Source organism: Gamsiella multidivaricata (genome assembly GCF_025024155.1).
Source record: "Gamsiella multidivaricata strain RSA 2152 chromosome Unknown BC939scaffold_106, whole genome shotgun sequence".
In the NCBI taxonomy this organism is placed as follows: Eukaryota; Fungi; Mortierellomycota; class Mortierellomycetes; order Mortierellales; family Mortierellaceae; genus Gamsiella; species Gamsiella multidivaricata.
Window position 1 is genome coordinate 83,385 of NW_026251814.1, and position 16,642 is coordinate 100,026.

At 46.6% G+C, this 16,642-nt stretch overlaps 7 protein-coding genes across 7 annotated transcripts; 4 read left to right on the plus strand and 3 right to left on the minus strand.

Moving 5' to 3' along the window:
- The first annotated feature begins 2,461 nt into the window (after nucleotides 1–2,461).
- Nucleotides 2,462–4,752, plus strand: BC939DRAFT_467289 (signal transduction histidine kinase). Its single transcript, XM_051557762.1, has 3 exons — nucleotides 2,462–2,701; nucleotides 3,719–3,969; nucleotides 4,306–4,752. Exons 1-3 carry the CDS (start codon nucleotides 2,663–2,665, stop codon nucleotides 4,562–4,564), a joined length of 549 nt encoding a protein of 182 aa, XP_051407071.1. The 5' UTR covers nucleotides 2,462–2,662; the 3' UTR covers nucleotides 4,565–4,752.
- A 360-nt stretch (nucleotides 4,753–5,112) lies between these two features.
- Nucleotides 5,113–8,448, plus strand: BC939DRAFT_507805 (WD40-repeat-containing domain protein; the record flags this gene model as incomplete). Its single annotated transcript, XM_051560924.1, has 11 exons — nucleotides 5,113–5,160; nucleotides 5,301–5,387; nucleotides 5,510–5,681; nucleotides 5,782–5,874; nucleotides 6,008–6,130; nucleotides 6,240–6,385; nucleotides 6,477–6,624; nucleotides 6,718–7,061; nucleotides 7,164–7,258; nucleotides 7,428–8,190; nucleotides 8,308–8,448. 11 exons carry the CDS (start codon nucleotides 5,113–5,115, stop codon nucleotides 8,446–8,448), a joined length of 2,160 nt encoding a protein of 719 aa, XP_051407072.1.
- Nucleotides 8,449–8,614: 166 nt separating this feature from the next.
- On the minus strand, nucleotides 8,615–9,872 carry BC939DRAFT_403164 (Brix domain-containing protein; the record flags this gene model as incomplete). The annotated part of the gene is made up of 3 exons (XM_051552721.1): nucleotides 8,615–9,138; nucleotides 9,242–9,459; nucleotides 9,736–9,872. The coding sequence occupies 3 exons, from the start codon at nucleotides 9,870–9,872 to the stop codon at nucleotides 8,615–8,617; spliced, it is 879 nt and encodes a 292-aa protein (XP_051407073.1).
- A 173-nt stretch (nucleotides 9,873–10,045) lies between these two features.
- Nucleotides 10,046–11,370, plus strand: BC939DRAFT_467294 (uncharacterized protein). Its single transcript, XM_051557763.1, has 2 exons — nucleotides 10,046–11,182; nucleotides 11,260–11,370. The coding sequence occupies exon 1, from the start codon at nucleotides 10,484–10,486 to the stop codon at nucleotides 11,120–11,122; it is 639 nt and encodes a 212-aa protein (XP_051407074.1). The 5' UTR covers nucleotides 10,046–10,483; the 3' UTR covers nucleotides 11,123–11,182; nucleotides 11,260–11,370.
- Nucleotides 11,371–11,892: 522 nt separating this feature from the next.
- On the plus strand, nucleotides 11,893–12,898 carry BC939DRAFT_467296 (uncharacterized protein). The gene has a single exon (XM_051557764.1). It carries the CDS (start codon nucleotides 11,954–11,956, stop codon nucleotides 12,620–12,622), a length of 669 nt encoding a protein of 222 aa, XP_051407075.1. The 5' UTR covers nucleotides 11,893–11,953; the 3' UTR covers nucleotides 12,623–12,898.
- A 1,039-nt stretch (nucleotides 12,899–13,937) lies between these two features.
- Nucleotides 13,938–14,943, minus strand: BC939DRAFT_467297 (uncharacterized protein). Its single transcript, XM_051557765.1, has one exon. It carries the CDS (start codon nucleotides 14,880–14,882, stop codon nucleotides 14,214–14,216), a length of 669 nt encoding a protein of 222 aa, XP_051407076.1. The 5' UTR covers nucleotides 14,883–14,943; the 3' UTR covers nucleotides 13,938–14,213.
- Nucleotides 14,944–15,465: 522 nt separating this feature from the next.
- Nucleotides 15,466–16,642, minus strand: BC939DRAFT_467299 (uncharacterized protein). Its single transcript, XM_051557766.1, has 2 exons — nucleotides 15,654–16,642; nucleotides 15,466–15,576 (listed from the first exon to the last, which is right to left on the minus strand). The coding sequence occupies exon 1, from the start codon at nucleotides 16,350–16,352 to the stop codon at nucleotides 15,714–15,716; it is 639 nt and encodes a 212-aa protein (XP_051407077.1). The 5' UTR covers nucleotides 16,353–16,642; the 3' UTR covers nucleotides 15,466–15,576; nucleotides 15,654–15,713.

Here is a 16,642-nt window from a genome sequence, read left to right on the forward strand (position 1 = left end):
CCGACCCTGAGCAGGATCGGGAAACCGAGCCACAGCAGGACCCGGATGAGCAACTCCCAAGGAGCGAATGCGGGCGGGCAAGCTATCGATGACTCGCAGGGCGCGATTTGAGAAGAAATAAATCCGTAGAGTGGTGGAAGTAGTTCCATAACTTGCCAGCAGAGGTCCAGCCCGTATTCAATTCCACCGCCAGATTCGCCGGCACGTTTCTAGCTGTCCCAAAGAGACCTCCTTGGTGTACGTTCCTGTTACGGAGGGGTGGTTCAGAAGCGTGGAAACGCACGCACCCAACTCGGTCGTTTCTTTGGCGGAAAATTTAGCCGTCTGTCGGAGGTCGTGACACAATTTATGCAGAGAGCAGCAGGCACCAGACTTCATACAAATACCATGGAGAGACCCGCGACTGAAACATACGGGCTCAAACTAATGGAAGATTATATACGTCGATAAGAGATTTGAGTCCTTGAGAAGTCGCTGTGAATTTGCGTCCTCTTCATCGCCTTTATCAGCGCCGCCCGAGTCCCCCCCCCCCCCCCCACAGCATCTGTTCGTTCGCGGCACGCTCTCTCTCCGTCTACCTTTAAACGGACAGCACGCGAGCAGATGCCAGCGCTTTCGACACCAGATCTGCGTGGGCGTCAAGCATGGCAATGACCAACGTACAGGATATCGGCAAGCGCCTTCCAGACCGGAACTCCGTGATTGGCGTTGATCCTGGCGAGGTCATCTCAGCTCTGTTTTGTGGTATTGATCCTTAGAATATCACAGGCGGTACCAGCCTGTATTGTCTCACCGTCGAGCGATTGTACAACTGGAGCGTCGGAGCACAAGCACCAGCATCCAGACGACAATCAATATTTTGATCGAGACAAATTTCGTTACCTTAACAAGAAAGACTCGGAGATGGGATTGTCCCATGGAACTGCCCGCCATTTCTGAGCTCGAGAGACCACTGCCAGAGACAGGGCTCAAACAATGATGGTACGTCAAAGACTCCAACAAAAGAAGAAGCGACGGTCAGGGGAGAGTGCCAAGGCAAGCCATGTGGTTTGGGTTCGTGCACGGCACGCCGGTTGAAGTTAGTTGATCCAGGAGGATTTCCCATTCGGGAACCAACGAGAAATACGCTGCTCGGGTTTTTTTGTTCTAAAGGTAATATTAAATCCAAATACCGCCTACCAGGTTGACTTTGTTGCACAAGGAATATAGACATATACACTTCAAAAGTCAAGAAAGCGTTTTTACCTGTTTCTCCGATGCTTATCTATGCTGTTGGCGCCTGTAACATTGCAAATATCGGGTCGTTCATGGATCATGTATCAGGAACACTCATCGGGTCGCCTCCAAAAAATTTAGGTTGTTGGAGCCAAGGGATAGAGTCCTCGTCAAATACAAAAAGCTATTTAACTGAATGAATACCCCTACCTTTTATGGGGCCAGTAACAATTGACGCGTTAACGCGCTCGATGGAAGTCAAAGGCAGATGTAGTTGGGTGTAGTTGATAAGCGGTGGAAGGAGATGTGAAAGTTGTTACTTGGTCGCGGGCGGCTTGCCCCATGTGTACGTTAAAGCGCAATTCTATTTATTGAATTGACACGTTATTCTTAAAAATATAATGTGTCGGGACTTTCTGACGAAGGATTCTACTATGCGATGCAGAAGTTTGTTCTATCGTACCAAAACGCGTATTTTTTTTACGTATGCGGTTGTGCTATCGTTTTGTGATAGTTCATACAGGTCGACAATCTATTGGTGCCAGTGAGCTGTAGTAGTCTGTGGAGGGGGCGATCTTTGCATTTTTTTTTTTTACGTTGTTCTCTCGCTCTAGTGCTGTATATACGGAGAAAAGAGAACGAAGGAGGTGGGTGTAGAACAATTTCTGGAAATCGGAGCTTAGGGGAGGGGACGTCTGTGCAGGGGTGCTGACGATTTGTGCCGAGATGCTGGTAAGAAGGATCTCTTCGTGATCGTCTCAATGTTTTTTCGTTCGTAGGGAATGTATAGAGGAGGCAGGGGTAGAGACAGAATGCGAGAGGGAGGAAGGTGGAAAGGGAATGGAACAGATTGTCTGAGTGTATGGAGCATAGGGAAGCATTAGGTGTTGCTGCGAAACAAAAAGAAGAAGAGAATGCTGTTTATACATCTAGGCGACGGGAAGGACAGAGAGACCATTCGGCGCGGTATACGCAGATGTGCTGATAGTAGTTGGTCTGCCTAGGCGCGGAGACATGTTTGCATATTAGGAAAGGGGACGAGTGAGTGGATGGGGACGAAGAACGGTGCAGAGAGCAGAGAGCATTGGGCCAGGAGGGTGGGGAACGGCCGAGAGGTAGAGAGGTCAAGAGGCAAACGTACGTACATTGGGAGGGTGAGAGAGTGAGAGAGAGAGCGAGAGTGAGAGCACTCGCTCAAGCTTCGTTCTGTGTACTTGCATCTTTTTTTTTCATACCCTTTTTCCAGATTCAAAACCTCATCTCTTTCCTCCCTTCCCTTCTTCTCTCCCCCATCGCCCTCCTTCCTCTCCTCACCATCTCCTCACCTGTGCTTCTTCATCTATAGTCTAGCTGATCCTCCCCGCAAGCGCCACCATTCCCTTCCCTTCCGCAGCACTCTCTCATCCTTTCCACCTAATCAGCCCTCCCTCCCTCCCTCCCATACACAATGTCACCAACCAGCCCAGCACAGGCGCGAACTGCATCGGTAAAGGATACTCTCTTTCAACGCGCCCCTCATCTGATGCTCTTTTCATTTATCTTAGTCTGGGATAATGCGGTGCCTGGAGGAAATGTCACATACCATTGGCTTCTTGTGCTTCTTGTGCTTCTTGTGCTTCTTGTGCAGGGGCAGGACAATTTTTTTCCCTCTCTACCTGTCCTAGTAGCATTTGGATGTACCTTGTTTTTAGCATGCTATCGGCTTAACAGGTCAGATCTCCATCCCTCCTTTCCTTTTCTGACCATGGGTAGTCGAGGCAAGCAATGGCATATCCACTGTTGGCTATCATTCTTGTTCTCTTTACGTAGTCTTTGTAGTCGTCCATGCCCATGGCTCCAATCTGAGCAACTGGCATGTGAGCCAACAAAAAAACATTCCTTCCTCTCTCTTGCGTCTTTTCCATTCCCCCACGCGAGATCAGGATAGTATTTTCTACAAATAGTCTAAAGCACGAAGATTGTGCCTGAGCCTGATCGCGTATACGTTTGTTTATGAGCATTGTCCTCAGCATTGTACGCTCTTCATTGAACGTCCATGAATCCATGAATATAAACAGTGCTTGACGCTTGACATGTGTCTATCTCTTGTCAAATGCACCCGATTACCCTCCCTTTTTCCACTTGCTGCAGCAGATTCCCCATCCCCTTGTCTTCCATTGGGCCCTTGTTAATGCATCGGAGCGGGGTTAATTGACTGAACGTTTTATAGGGGAAGATATCGGGCGATCTTTCCGTCCTTAGCTTGATACTACTTGGATATCGTTTTGGTTGTGGGGTTCCTTAAAGACGGAGGTTATGACGTTTGAAGGTCTTGCTGGCTTTATTTTCTGTTGTTTTAGTGGCTAGCAAAAAAAGTACATTGATAGCGTGATACAAACCAGCCAGTCCAGACGGGGCGCCCTTGAGCCCTCTGAGCACCATCCGCCTTACCTATCCAGACTAAAGATGACTAATATGGCTTCCCTTTCTGTAATTGAACTCTACTGTCCTGTCTAATCTCTAGGCCGGTGCAGAGAACGAACGGACTAGCAACAGCACCGCGGGTGCCGACCAGGCAGAGGGAACAGAGAGGGGAAACGAAACCGAGACGGAGACAGAGGCGGACGAGTTTGAGGAGAATGACATTATTGACCACACCACCTTTGACCAGCTTCTCGAGATGGACGACGAGGAGGACCATGAGTTCTCCAGATCGCTGGTCTGGAACTACTTTGAGCAGGCTGAAAAGACATTCGAGGACATGGATGAGGCTATGTAAGTTGCTCGTTTCCATCAATCCGTTGTCTGGTGCACGTTTGCGTTCCTTCTGTCTTTCTTTTTCATGACGGCGCCGACAGTAACAAAAGCACTGGAGTCATAGAGACATTGTTTCATGTACTGCGTTGCCTGTCATTGCTTTCGTTTTTTCTTTCCATACAGCTTTGGTGCTAGCAGACTTTATTCATTTTGGAAGCTGGATGGTCATATACTATTCAGTTGATGGCATTGATCATTGACATGTCATATGTCTGCGCGGGAACGTACTTGATCATGACCGACTTGCCGACTTACCGACTGGACTATTCGTCATTCGCTTTTTTCAACCAATAGGCAAAAGTTGGATTTCGCAGATCTTTCGAGGCTCGGTCACTTTTTGAAAGGATCATCTGCAGCACTCGGTCTGTCAAAGGTCAAGGAGTCTTGTGAAAAACTGCAGCATTATGGCAACCACAAGGACGCTGCTGGCATAAAGACGATCACAAATGACGAGGCCGAGAGTCTTATTAGAGCATTGTTGATTCAGATGCGGAAGGAATACGATGAGGCGGAAAACTACCTTCGGGTATTCTATGACGGCGAGGGACAGTAGACGCACATATTATCAGCACATCCTGCACTCTGGACAGATTCCAGCTCCAACATTTCCACTCCGACCTGATCCAACCTATTACGAGGTTGTGTATTAGTGTGTAGTCCTCACACCCACGTCCGCACCCCACACCTACACACGCGCAGAAAAATAAAATAAAAATAAAAAGGCTCTTTATTACCTTGCATCTTAAACTTCAAAGACACAGGCACCCGCTCACGCGTATCATTATCGCCCACTAAAGCTAAGGACGCACCGTTGTTCAAGCAATTGGGCCTGATCAGTGGACGCAAAGACAGCCTGTTGCGCTAGATGGATATTTATGTAGCCGAATGGCCATGTGGATAAATTGGCGCGCAGTTGGGAACTGGTTCTCGATGCCTCATGTCAGGAATATCCCTCGCACGGACGATCGTGGCTTTTTTTTCTTCTCATGACTTGCTCACTGCAGACATGCCTTTGCACGAATGAACGTGCATTCCTTCTCCACATCCACATCCTTTTCTTCCCTTCACATCTCAACTGCACCCAGGAACAGGACCCGCATAATGAACTCCATACAGCATATTGACGAGCTGGTCAAGGAGTATCTCTTGGTAAAGCGATGCCTTAACGGCTTTATTATCGATAGAGCGACCAGACTTGGACGCGTTTTGGAAACTAGGATGGGGGATGGACTTTCAAAGACTAGAACAAAGAATTCTGTGCTCTTCTTAATCATGTTTCAATAAACCAGTTTCGAGGGTTTACAAGTACCTACAAAGCATTCGAGGCTGACAGCAAGACGGACAAGGATAAAGGATTCCAGGCATGTATTATCGACGTAAAAAATGTCTAATCTGGCACGCTCCTGTTGCATGATAGCACTAGGCTGCCGTATTGGCTGCAGCCATGCAGAACATTCGATTTTCTGTTTCACTAACTGTTATCAATGGTAACATCTAGGCGGAGAAAATTATCGAGGAGCTATTTGCAGCCATTGCGGCCATGGACCTCAGCGCGCTTCTAGAGCATTGGCGGTACCTCGATATTCGATATTTCTCACGTCTGGACCATCGCTTTGCAGGGAGCGTCAAGAAATTTGAGCTCTGTTTATTGCGATACTACCTTATATACGGTACGCAACATTGAGATGGTATCAATTTCTACATTTCATTCGACTGCATGTACATTCCTCTTGCTAATGACCTTGGTTCTCATCCGATTATGTTTATTAGCGATACAGCACAAGAAGAAGGAGAAGATCGTCGAATTTTTCGATACTCATGGAGCAGAACTTCAGGGGAACCCTGAATGGGTGCGGTGGTTCGGTATGTTGGCATTATTTCAAATAACCAACTGGACCCTTGTATCAGTTCGCATGGGTTGAAAAGTGAACAGCTATCAGAGGATTAATGTGCAACATTGTTCTCACCACACATTTTGATCGTTTTATTCGCGTAGCTCTGCCATTTTCGAAGAAACCCGAGGCGGATCCAGAGTTTGACGTGTTCTTTTCGAAGGCATGGCTGGATACTTTTACAGTGTCGTTACACAACTTCTTAAGCACTGTGTTCCAGAACATGCGTAGGTTCTCATACCGCTAACCAGTTTGCTTCTACCAAACGAGCTTAGTGCACTAATACTAATGTCTTTTATTTTGGTTGCCCGACAACTCCCTGCAAATGGGTTATAGCATTGCCGAGTTTGCTCTGCTTTAACATCGATAGACTTCATCGAAAGGCGCTTCAGTGTGAGGTTGAGACGCTGCAGAGTATGATTGAGAACTTGCGCCGCGAAATCCAATCCAGTGATGCCGAGATTTCATCTTTGCGGGATCAGGTAACGGGATTGCTAGGTGCTTTGAAGTGTATCATTTATCCAAAAAATGGACAATGCATTACAAAGGTACTAACAGAAGACAAATCAATAGGTTGCGCTGAAAAAAGTGACGGGAGCAAGGAGGAGGCGAGCGGCATCGATGGTTGAGCAGCAAGTGGTTGTCAATACGGACGTGGATAGCAAAAGCGATGCCATTCCCAAGCGGTCTGGATCTCAATCGTCCCACCTCTCGCAAACAAGTACGTCGCCAAGGTTTGCACGTTATGCCATCATTAAAGGATAGGGTCCTTGGTACAATGTATTAATGGCTCAAGCTATTGTTTCTTGAACAGGCCGCCTTGCTATCTCGAATGCGAGACGACTACGTGCAGCTTCGGACGCAGCTTCTCGAGCAAAATATGAGGTGGGATCAGAAAGCAGTGCAACGTCTTTATCAGAGGAAGATCTTGCCAAGGTTGAGGAGCCATTCATTATTGTCTCTCAAGAAATTTTTCTGGAGCATCAATCAGGAATCACTCACGCAAAGTTCTCGTGTGAAGGGAGCCTAATCTCAAGTTGCGATGCCGAAAACATTGTCAGGATCTGGTCTTATAATGGGTCCAGCGCTATGCCACCTGCAAAGATCGCGAGTACCAGCAATATTCTGTCTCTAGCGTGGGAAACACGCGATCGATATGTATGTCCGTCCCCCGATACACTGGGCCCATACCGTGAAATATGAGAAATCGATAGAGCGGACCAATTTCTCACGGACGTGCATTTCATTCATGGGCTATAGATCTTCCTAGGAACTGATGTGAATTTGGTCCGCTGCTTCAGCTTGGAGTCCAGGTCGATTGTGCACGAGATCAAGACCGATGCCCAGTTTCCAAGGTTCGTGATGCAGCTTTAGGGTTATAAAAGGAGGATATCGTCTTTTTTTGATACTAAATCAACCCCCCCCCCCCCCCCCCTTCCCCCTCTCATTGCTTTGGTCAACCAGAGTGAGACATCTCGCTTATTCGCCTGTAGAACCCCTTCTTGTTTGTGCTGTTGCATCAAGCGATGATTCTTCAGGAGCGCTGCTATCGTTCAATATGAAGTCCATGACCACGGAGCACACTGTCTTGTTGGATCGTGGACCTGGAGATGTGATCAACGCAGTGGGATTCAACCACAATGGACAGCTTGTCGTCACAGGGGACGTCGCAGGGATGATCCGGATCTACGATATCCGGTCCCTGTCGCAGATCATGGAATGGAGTGCCTCTAGTCAACCCATCCTGTCCTGTACATTCAGTTTCGATGAGACCTCGATCTATAGTGTCGACGCACAGGGACAGCTTTCTCAGGACTCTGTTCACAAATCCGACCACAGAATCGATTCATATCCATTGCAAGGATTCACGTCTTCAACATTGTCTTCATCCATGATGATGGTTACGTCTTCCTCAAACAGCACCCGATCCGTCGGCGGTACCAGTATCCGATCCAAGACATTTATCCGTACAACATCGAGCGGTGGATCTGCCAACTCGTCGCACATCCCACGGATACAGCTTGAGAACAATGGAGGGACTGTTGGGAATAATACTACGAGCGGCGTGGATTCGTCAAATGGCAAGGATGAGAGTGCTTCGGGTAGTGCAGGCGGGGCGTCGGCGACTCACCAAAGTAGTCAGCAGAGTAGTGCCAGGGGAGCCGCCAATTCAAAGGACACAAGTGCGCTAACAGCAATGAATGTTGGACAAGGGCAGCTTTTGGGTTGGAGTGGCGATACAGATCACTTGATTATGGGATGTGGGAATGCTGGTGTTATTGTCCAGGTGGGTATTACGGATCTAAAAGTTACCCTCGCAAATCTCAAATAGCGTTTTCTGTGAAAGTACGAAGAGCTAACCATATATCCATTGCCATTTATCTCCTGCCCTTTTCCTTTTTAGACCAATTCGGGACAGCAGGTGCAGCCCCTACTAGGTCATTCTCACCCATTGACATGTGTGGATTGGTCTGCAGTAGTAGGAGCATGCCTCACAGGATCAGCAGACGGCACGATCCGAATCAGCAAGCTGATGCGCGTTTAATCCGCCTCCAGGAGCGAAAAAAATAAAGAGAAGTTTGATCCGATGGTTTACATGCAAAGGTTTATGGGTTTATTTATCCGAGGACGGTCGGCCTTCATTCTTTCGAGATGTATATGCACAGAAACATAGATAATTACGTAGAGAAAGCAGAGGATAGCGAAATATTTTATGCAAAGACATTCTTCTCGGACAAGGGATCCTCTGGCAACTCTGACTCCTTGAGTTTCTGGTCTCTCTTGGCCAATGCCTCCATGCGGCTCTTGTAGCGACCAGCTTTTGCATTCCTGATGTTGGATCTTGCGACATTAGGGCTCACGAATTCTGGATTCTCAAAGGCGGTCTGTCCTCCGAAAGATCCATCAAAGGTGCGGATAGGGTTCATGACAAAGCGGGGTCCGATCTCGACAAGTGTCAAGTCGGTGGTATCCGTTGCAGAGCGGTGCTCCAAAGGCTTTTCTGTGATTTGATAGTTGCGGAACCAGACGCGGTTATCGACAATGGAGAAGGAAATGACATGATCGATAAAGGGCTTGATCCGGCGTGCTGTCTTGGGGACGCCAAAAACTTGTGTGAACAGCTCCTTCATCAACATCCAGTGCGGTGAACTCTCAAAGTTTTTATCGAAAGAGAGAATGTGGCGAGATCCTTTTAAGCAGTTTCCAGTCATCTTGAGCTCCTCCATTGTGTGGACTACAAATAACAAATTGCAAAGAAATGTGTGTTAGAACAATTCTAGACGGGCCACCAAATAAATATATTGACATCATGTCATATCGTCGAGCAAGGGCATTACTGTTTTGAATGTGGAACTTCATGCTGGGGCCATTAGGGGTCTTTGAAAGCCACATGTACAGATCCTGTCTCTTTCTGACCTCGAAAAAGACGCAGTTGTTGCAGTTATTGAGATCGGCGAGCTCGTTGATGATATAAAGTTTTGATTTCGAGTCCAGCTTGGCATCTTTCTTGGTATGGGGCAACAGGTTGCCGAGATCAGTCAGCAAGTGGCGATGGCTATTTTTTTCGTCGAGTAGTCAAAGTCATTGCATTAGTATGTTGTGCAAGGAGACACTGTTGAAATCGCTCGACTGATTCCAGAAGAGGTCTTTTTTTTGATATCATGATCAGAAATAACTATCTTTTCCCAGTTAAATCAACATCGTTGGTTCTGATGTCCCTAACTATAGTATCATCATATGAAATCGTGAAGACTCTTTTCTTCGCTTCTAACTACCCTTTTTTTTTTTTTTTTTTTTTTTGCTGCCGGGCTATGGCTCGAGGGGCGCTTACCGAGAAGTGATTCCACGGGAAGACAGCAAGAGCACTCGCTGCTTGTTCTTGAAGACGGGCGTCTCTTCTGAGTCCTTGGCGACCACACCCTGGGCCTTGTCCCTCTTGCTCTTTTGTTGTTTAAAGACAGTGGCCATTATATGTGTGTTATGAGAGAATGAGTGGGTTGGAAGAAGTGTGAAGGAGGGGGGTGATGGGAAGGTCTATAACATTTAAGGCATAAGAAAAAAAAAAAAAGAAAAAGTAAATGAAAACAAACTGAAGTCGTGGCTTGCTGGAGGAGTATCCTTATGCTGCCCAGAAAATCTGTCAGAATTTTTCTATGACGTCATAACGGCCAGGCCCACACAGCCAGAACATACACACATATATCACTCATAGCGAACACTACCACAACAATTACGCACTTGCACACCCAGCACCATGGACGCGCCGGACCTCGGAGAGTCGGATATTAACCAATTGAGCCAATCTGAGAGAGCGTAACTAACGACCATTTGGATCAGGCGTTACGTGCCCTCGCAGATGCCCTGGTGGGCTATCCGACCAACAGTGCGATAGTGCGGCAGTACTACACCTTGTCCTGACTAGTTATTGGATTATATGCTAACGTACTTTTGTTCTCCATAGCAACTATACATCAAGCTACTTCTTTTAGCTGATATGCAGACAGCTGATAAGGATGGCGATGTTACCATAAATTGCAGCCCCTTCGGCGACGGCATAAACGACGACGACCACGAAGACGATGACCACGGAGATGACGGCCTTGTCAGCGACAGTAGAAATGGAGAAGAGGAAGGCGGTGACGAGACCTCTATCTGCGACGGTAACACTGGTATCAACGATAACGACATTGATCGAATGGAGAAAAGAAAAAGCAGAGCTCAAATCGAACCTTTTCAAGTGCATCCGCGATGCCGTGAGAGATAGCCTGTTCTCTGATCCGTATATCCTGGATACAGCCAAGTCGCTTGGAACTGAGGAGGACCAAATGGTAAGTGAGGACCATAAAACCCGCCTGGTCTTTTATCTCAAGGCGAGCAATTTCGAAGATTGGAAGGCACAGCACCAGATCAGCACCAACTCTGGCTTTAGCCCACATGGGCAACCGTGCGTGTATACTGCACACATGAACGAGCGCAGTTCCCAAGACAAGAAAGAGAAGGCCAGCCAGGTCAAGGCTCGCTATGATTACCATCACAGGGGAGTGCCACATCGCTTACTCAAGGTGCAACGATCAGAAATTAGCGAGGATGTCTTGAGTACTCTCTTCAGGAGCCAAGAAAGTGGTGAACAGCATACTCGGTGCAAGAGTGACCATTGCTGCACTTACAGAGGATCTACTGTATCACTGAAAGATAGGATCATTTGCTACAAAAGATAAGACAATTCAGAAAAGAATCCGTGAAGAATCCATGGAATAATTGATTTTCAAAGTTGTAAGGTCTGTTTATTTCAGGTAATTGATCTCTTTCTGGCGCCTGAGGATGGCTTAATGATAGCTCTATTGAGGTTCTATAGATTTACCGACTAAGCTAAGCGTACGCCTTGATTCGTATCTGTAATACTCAAGCAGCTTTGTTGAAATCAATGAAGCGGCTCCTGTAAAAGCCTTTTTTTTTTTTTTTCCCCCGCCTGGCGACTTTCTAATAGAAAACTCGCATTTTCCACTATACATACATGACAGCGCCTTGACGCCTATCGGATTCCTCATTGAAAATCGCATGTAATCAGGAAGCTTTGTGGGTTTCGATAAAGGGTCTATTTCGCTTTTTCGTTATAAATGTTTGCAGAACAATAATGTTGAAAAATGGTGTCTACAATAGACTAGTTCTTAAGCGCGTCTTTTATCATCTTGCGCTTACTACGGATACAAAATTTCATCAGAAACCGTTGAGACCAGCTGGAGACATGTGTATTAATATTTTCTATCGATTGGAAAAGAACAGACTCAATTGGACTTGAGCTGGAGAACTTTTATTTACACCACTGTGCCATGCTGCCATAGAACATCGGTATTACCTTCGATTTTTATAAACCTTCTATCTGAATAGCATGTATGTTCATGTACATGTACATGACCTAGGCTCGTATTTTTGAGACTGCCTTAATCCTCGTTCCTGGCAAGGCATGAAGACCCCGAGCAGTTGACATTTCTTTTTCTTCTTCGCCCACACACACACACACACACAACACATACTCCATTACTCTCAATATGGCGTATCAGCATCATTTCCAACCACAGTCTCAGTCCCCTCTCCTTGATCATCAGTATAACCATACAGAAACCTTGCACTCATTCTCCAATGCATTTTTCAGTTACCTTGATATGCACTACGAGCCAAAAGGATCTCAGTTGCTCGAACCGGGAAAGATGAAGGCTCTGTTATCCCTCATGGTGCCCAAGGAGCATCTCCAACTTACCCTTCAACTCAGTGCACTATTCTTGAACGCGGATTTTTTGGCATTTCAAATCGAGACGGTTTTCACCACCCATGGTCCATCGGTTACGCGCGCAGGACTTCTTACTTTCCTTCGTTCCGAGATAATGGGAAATCCAGACACAGCCTTCAGCGAGTTCAATGCAGCTAATCAAGTGATGCGACTGGGACCTCCATTTGTTCGATCGCAGTTTCCTCAAGTAGCGGAACCAAGGGCCAAAGAACTGGCAGCATATGTCCAGGCCAGCATTTGGAGCGCTGTCAAGGATATGGGCTGGAGTCGAGTTGACGAACAAGAGGAGCAACTAAAAGCCATGAGAGTACGAATGGCCCTGGAGCAGCAGGGCCAACAGGCAGCGCTTGACCTTATCGACGGCCCGAGCGTATGTTATAGCTGTAGAAGGCGGCCGTGTACTTGCAGCGGGGTATTGGGACTCATCTAGATAACTCAGACTATTCTTATAAACCGACATGATTTATTGACAAGCACTCTTCTGAAGTTGTACAGGGAGGTTCTAGTGCTCTTTCACTAGACTACAAGAACATCTACTGTTGGCAGGCATGGCCTAGAGCCGCTGCTTTTACATGCATAAGTCAAGACACAATGGATGTTTTTATCATGTGGGCGTTGGTGATACGAGGACAAAAGATGGGCGTTGGTGATACGAGGACAAAAGATGGGCGTTGGTGATACGAGGACAAAAGATGGGCGTTGTTGACATGATGAGAAAGAGATAGGCGTTGTATACAGTAGGACAGGGTGTTGTTTATATGGCGCAAAAGATGGAAGATGGGTAAGCGAATAAAGATTGAAGAGAGGTCTTCCAGCACGGATTTCACTTGACATGGCGACTTTGGTGCACTATGGTGAAGCACAACATACGCTTCCTGCATTTCAAAAATGATTTGATCCCTGGTAAATTTTGCTGAGCTCCCCATATGTTTTCCCCATAAATGAATAAGAGTGATATAGCCGCAACGTCACTGGCCATACTCCATGTCCTTCCCTCAGCGGCTCGCTTCCTTACATTACTCAAGATTGGCATGTTGCTCATCCCTGAAGACATCGCCAAGCAGTCTAGAGATGATTCGCAATGCTCCCAGTGACTATGTACGAAGTGAGGGAAGGATAGCATAGAGTCCTCGCCAGAAAGTCGCGGGCCAACATATTTTTGAAATGGTTCGCTCAATTCAGTAAATAATGTTGCCTTTTTCACGCACAAAGCTGACAGCCAGGCGCATCTATACTGCATGCACGTCCCTGACTATATTCTCAATTATGAAAGAGATAACGGCGCCGGTGACGGTGATGACCATTAAAGCCATAGATGACAAGAGGACGACTAGACGCGACCGTGGTGTCTTGTGTACATGGGGGTGTATTCAATTCAATTGAAAGGGCTCAGAAATATGTTAGTCTGCGACTTTCTGGAGAGGACTCTATCATATTGTGCTGTTATGCATGCCATGGCAATGCCATGCAGTATGGCCAGTGACGTTGCGGCTATATCACTCTTATTCATTTATGGGGAAAACATATGGGGAGCTCAGCAAAATTTACCAGGGATCAAATCATTTTTGAAATGCAGGAAGCGTATGTTGTGCTTCACCATAGTGCACCAAAGTCGCCATGTCAAGTGAAATCCGTGCTGGAAGACCTCTCTTCAATCTTTATTCGCTTACCCATCTTCCATCTTTTGCGCCATATAAACAACACCCTGTCCTACTGTATACAACGCCTATCTCTTTCTCATCATGTCAACAACGCCCATCTTTTGTCCTCGTATCACCAACGCCCATCTTTTGTCCTCGTATCACCAACGCCCATCTTTTGTCCTCGTATCACCAACGCCCACATGATAAAAACATCCATTGTGTCTTGACTTATGCATGTAAAAGCAGCGGCTCTAGGCCATGCCTGCCAACAGTAGATGTTCTTGTAGTCTAGTGAAAGAGCACTAGAACCTCCCTGTACAACTTCAGAAGAGTGCTTGTCAATAAATCATGTCGGTTTATAAGAATAGTCTGAGTTATCTAGATGAGTCCCAATACCCCGCTGCAAGTACACGGCCGCCTTCTACAGCTATAACATACGCTCGGGCCGTCGATAAGGTCAAGCGCTGCCTGTTGGCCCTGCTGCTCCAGGGCCATTCGTACTCTCATGGCTTTTAGTTGCTCCTCTTGTTCGTCAACTCGACTCCAGCCCATATCCTTGACAGCGCTCCAAATGCTGGCCTGGACATATGCTGCCAGTTCTTTGGCCCTTGGTTCCGCTACTTGAGGAAACTGCGATCGAACAAATGGAGGTCCCAGTCGCATCACTTGATTAGCTGCATTGAACTCGCTGAAGGCTGTGTCTGGATTTCCCATTATCTCGGAACGAAGGAAAGTAAGAAGTCCTGCGCGCGTAACCGATGGACCATGGGTGGTGAAAACCGTCTCGATTTGAAATGCCAAAAAATCCGCGTTCAAGAATAGTGCACTGAGTTGAAGGGTAAGTTGGAGATGCTCCTTGGGCACCATGAGGGATAACAGAGCCTTCATCTTTCCCGGTTCGAGCAACTGAGATCCTTTTGGCTCGTAGTGCATATCAAGGTAACTGAAAAATGCATTGGAGAATGAGTGCAAGGTTTCTGTATGGTTATACTGATGATCAAGGAGAGGGGACTGAGACTGTGGTTGGAAATGATGCTGATACGCCATATTGAGAGTAATGGAGTATGTGTTGTGTGTGTGTGTGTGTGTGGGCGAAGAAGAAAAAGAAATGTCAACTGCTCGGGGTCTTCATGCCTTGCCAGGAACGAGGATTAAGGCAGTCTCAAAAATACGAGCCTAGGTCATGTACATGTACATGAACATACATGCTATTCAGATAGAAGGTTTATAAAAATCGAAGGTAATACCGATGTTCTATGGCAGCATGGCACAGTGGTGTAAATAAAAGTTCTCCAGCTCAAGTCCAATTGAGTCTGTTCTTTTCCAATCGATAGAAAATATTAATACACATGTCTCCAGCTGGTCTCAACGGTTTCTGATGAAATTTTGTATCCGTAGTAAGCGCAAGATGATAAAAGACGCGCTTAAGAACTAGTCTATTGTAGACACCATTTTTCAACATTATTGTTCTGCAAACATTTATAACGAAAAAGCGAAATAGACCCTTTATCGAAACCCACAAAGCTTCCTGATTACATGCGATTTTCAATGAGGAATCCGATAGGCGTCAAGGCGCTGTCATGTATGTATAGTGAAAAATGCGAGTTTTCTATTAGAAAGTCGCCAGGCGGGGGAAAAAAAAAAAAAAAGGCTTTTACAGGAGCCGCTTCATTGATTTCAACAAAGCTGCTTGAGTATTACAGATACGAATCAAGGCGTACGCTTAGCTTAGTCGGTAAATCTATAGAACCTCAATAGAGCTATCATTAAGCCATCCTCAGGCGCCAGAAAGAGATCAATTACCTGAAATAAACAGACCTTACAACTTTGAAAATCAATTATTCCATGGATTCTTCACGGATTCTTTTCTGAATTGTCTTATCTTTTGTAGCAAATGATCCTATCTTTCAGTGATACAGTAGATCCTCTGTAAGTGCAGCAATGGTCACTCTTGCACCGAGTATGCTGTTCACCACTTTCTTGGCTCCTGAAGAGAGTACTCAAGACATTCTCGCTAATTTCTGATCGTTGCACCTTGAGTAAGCGATGTGGCACTCCCCTGTGATGGTAATCATAGCGAGCCTTGACCTGGCTGGCCTTCTCTTTCTTGTCTTGGGAACTGCGCTCGTTCATGTGTGCAGTATACACGCACGGTTGCCCATGTGGGCTAAAGCCAGAGTTGGTGCTGATCTGGTGCTGTGCCTTCCAATCTTCGAAATTGCTCGCCTTGAGATAAAAGACCAGGCGGGTTTTATGGTCCTCACTTACCATTTGGTCCTCCTCAGTTGCAAGCGACTTGGCTGTATCCAGGATATACGGATCAGAGAACAGGCTATCTCTCACGGCATCGCGGATGCACTTGAAAAGGTTCGATTTGAGCTCTGCTTTTTCTTTTCTCCATTCGATCAATGTCGTTATCGTTGATACCAGTGTTACCGTCGCAGATAGAGGTCTCGTCACCGCCTTCCTCTTCTCCATTTCTACTGTCGCTGACAAGGCCGTCATCTCCGTGGTCATCGTCTTCGTGGTCGTCGTCGTTTATGCCGTCGCCGAAGGGGCTGCAATTTATGGTAACATCGCCATCCTTATCAGCTGTCTGCATATCAGCTAAAAGAAGTAGCTTGATGTATAGTTGCTATGGAGAACAAAAGTACGTTAGCATATAATCCAATAACTAGTCAGGACAAGGTGTAGTACTGCCGCACTATCGCACTGTTGGTCGGATAGCCCACCAGGGCATCTGCGAGGGCACGTAACGCCTGATCCAAATGGTCGTTAGTTACGCTCTCTCAGATTGGCTCAATTGG

Coding starts and splice junctions, on each gene's coding strand:
- BC939DRAFT_467289 (XM_051557762.1), top strand. CDS start 2,663: ATGTCACCAACCAGCCCAGCACAGGCGCGAACTGCATCG. Junction 2,702..3,718: donor CACAGGCGCGAACTGCATCG/GTAAAGGATACT, acceptor TCTAATCTCTAG/GCCGGTGCAGAGAACGAACG. Junction 3,970..4,305: donor GAGGACATGGATGAGGCTAT/GTAAGTTGCTCG, acceptor TTCAACCAATAG/GCAAAAGTTGGATTTCGCAG.
- BC939DRAFT_467294 (XM_051557763.1), top strand. CDS start 10,484: ATGACCACGGAGATGACGGCCTTGTCAGCGACAGTAGAAATGGAGAAG.
- BC939DRAFT_467296 (XM_051557764.1), top strand. CDS start 11,954: ATGGCGTATCAGCATCATTTCCAACCACAGTCTCAGTCCCCTCTCCTT.
- BC939DRAFT_467297 (XM_051557765.1), bottom strand. CDS start 14,882: ATGGCGTATCAGCATCATTTCCAACCACAGTCTCAGTCCCCTCTCCTT.
- BC939DRAFT_467299 (XM_051557766.1), bottom strand. CDS start 16,352: ATGACCACGGAGATGACGGCCTTGTCAGCGACAGTAGAAATGGAGAAG.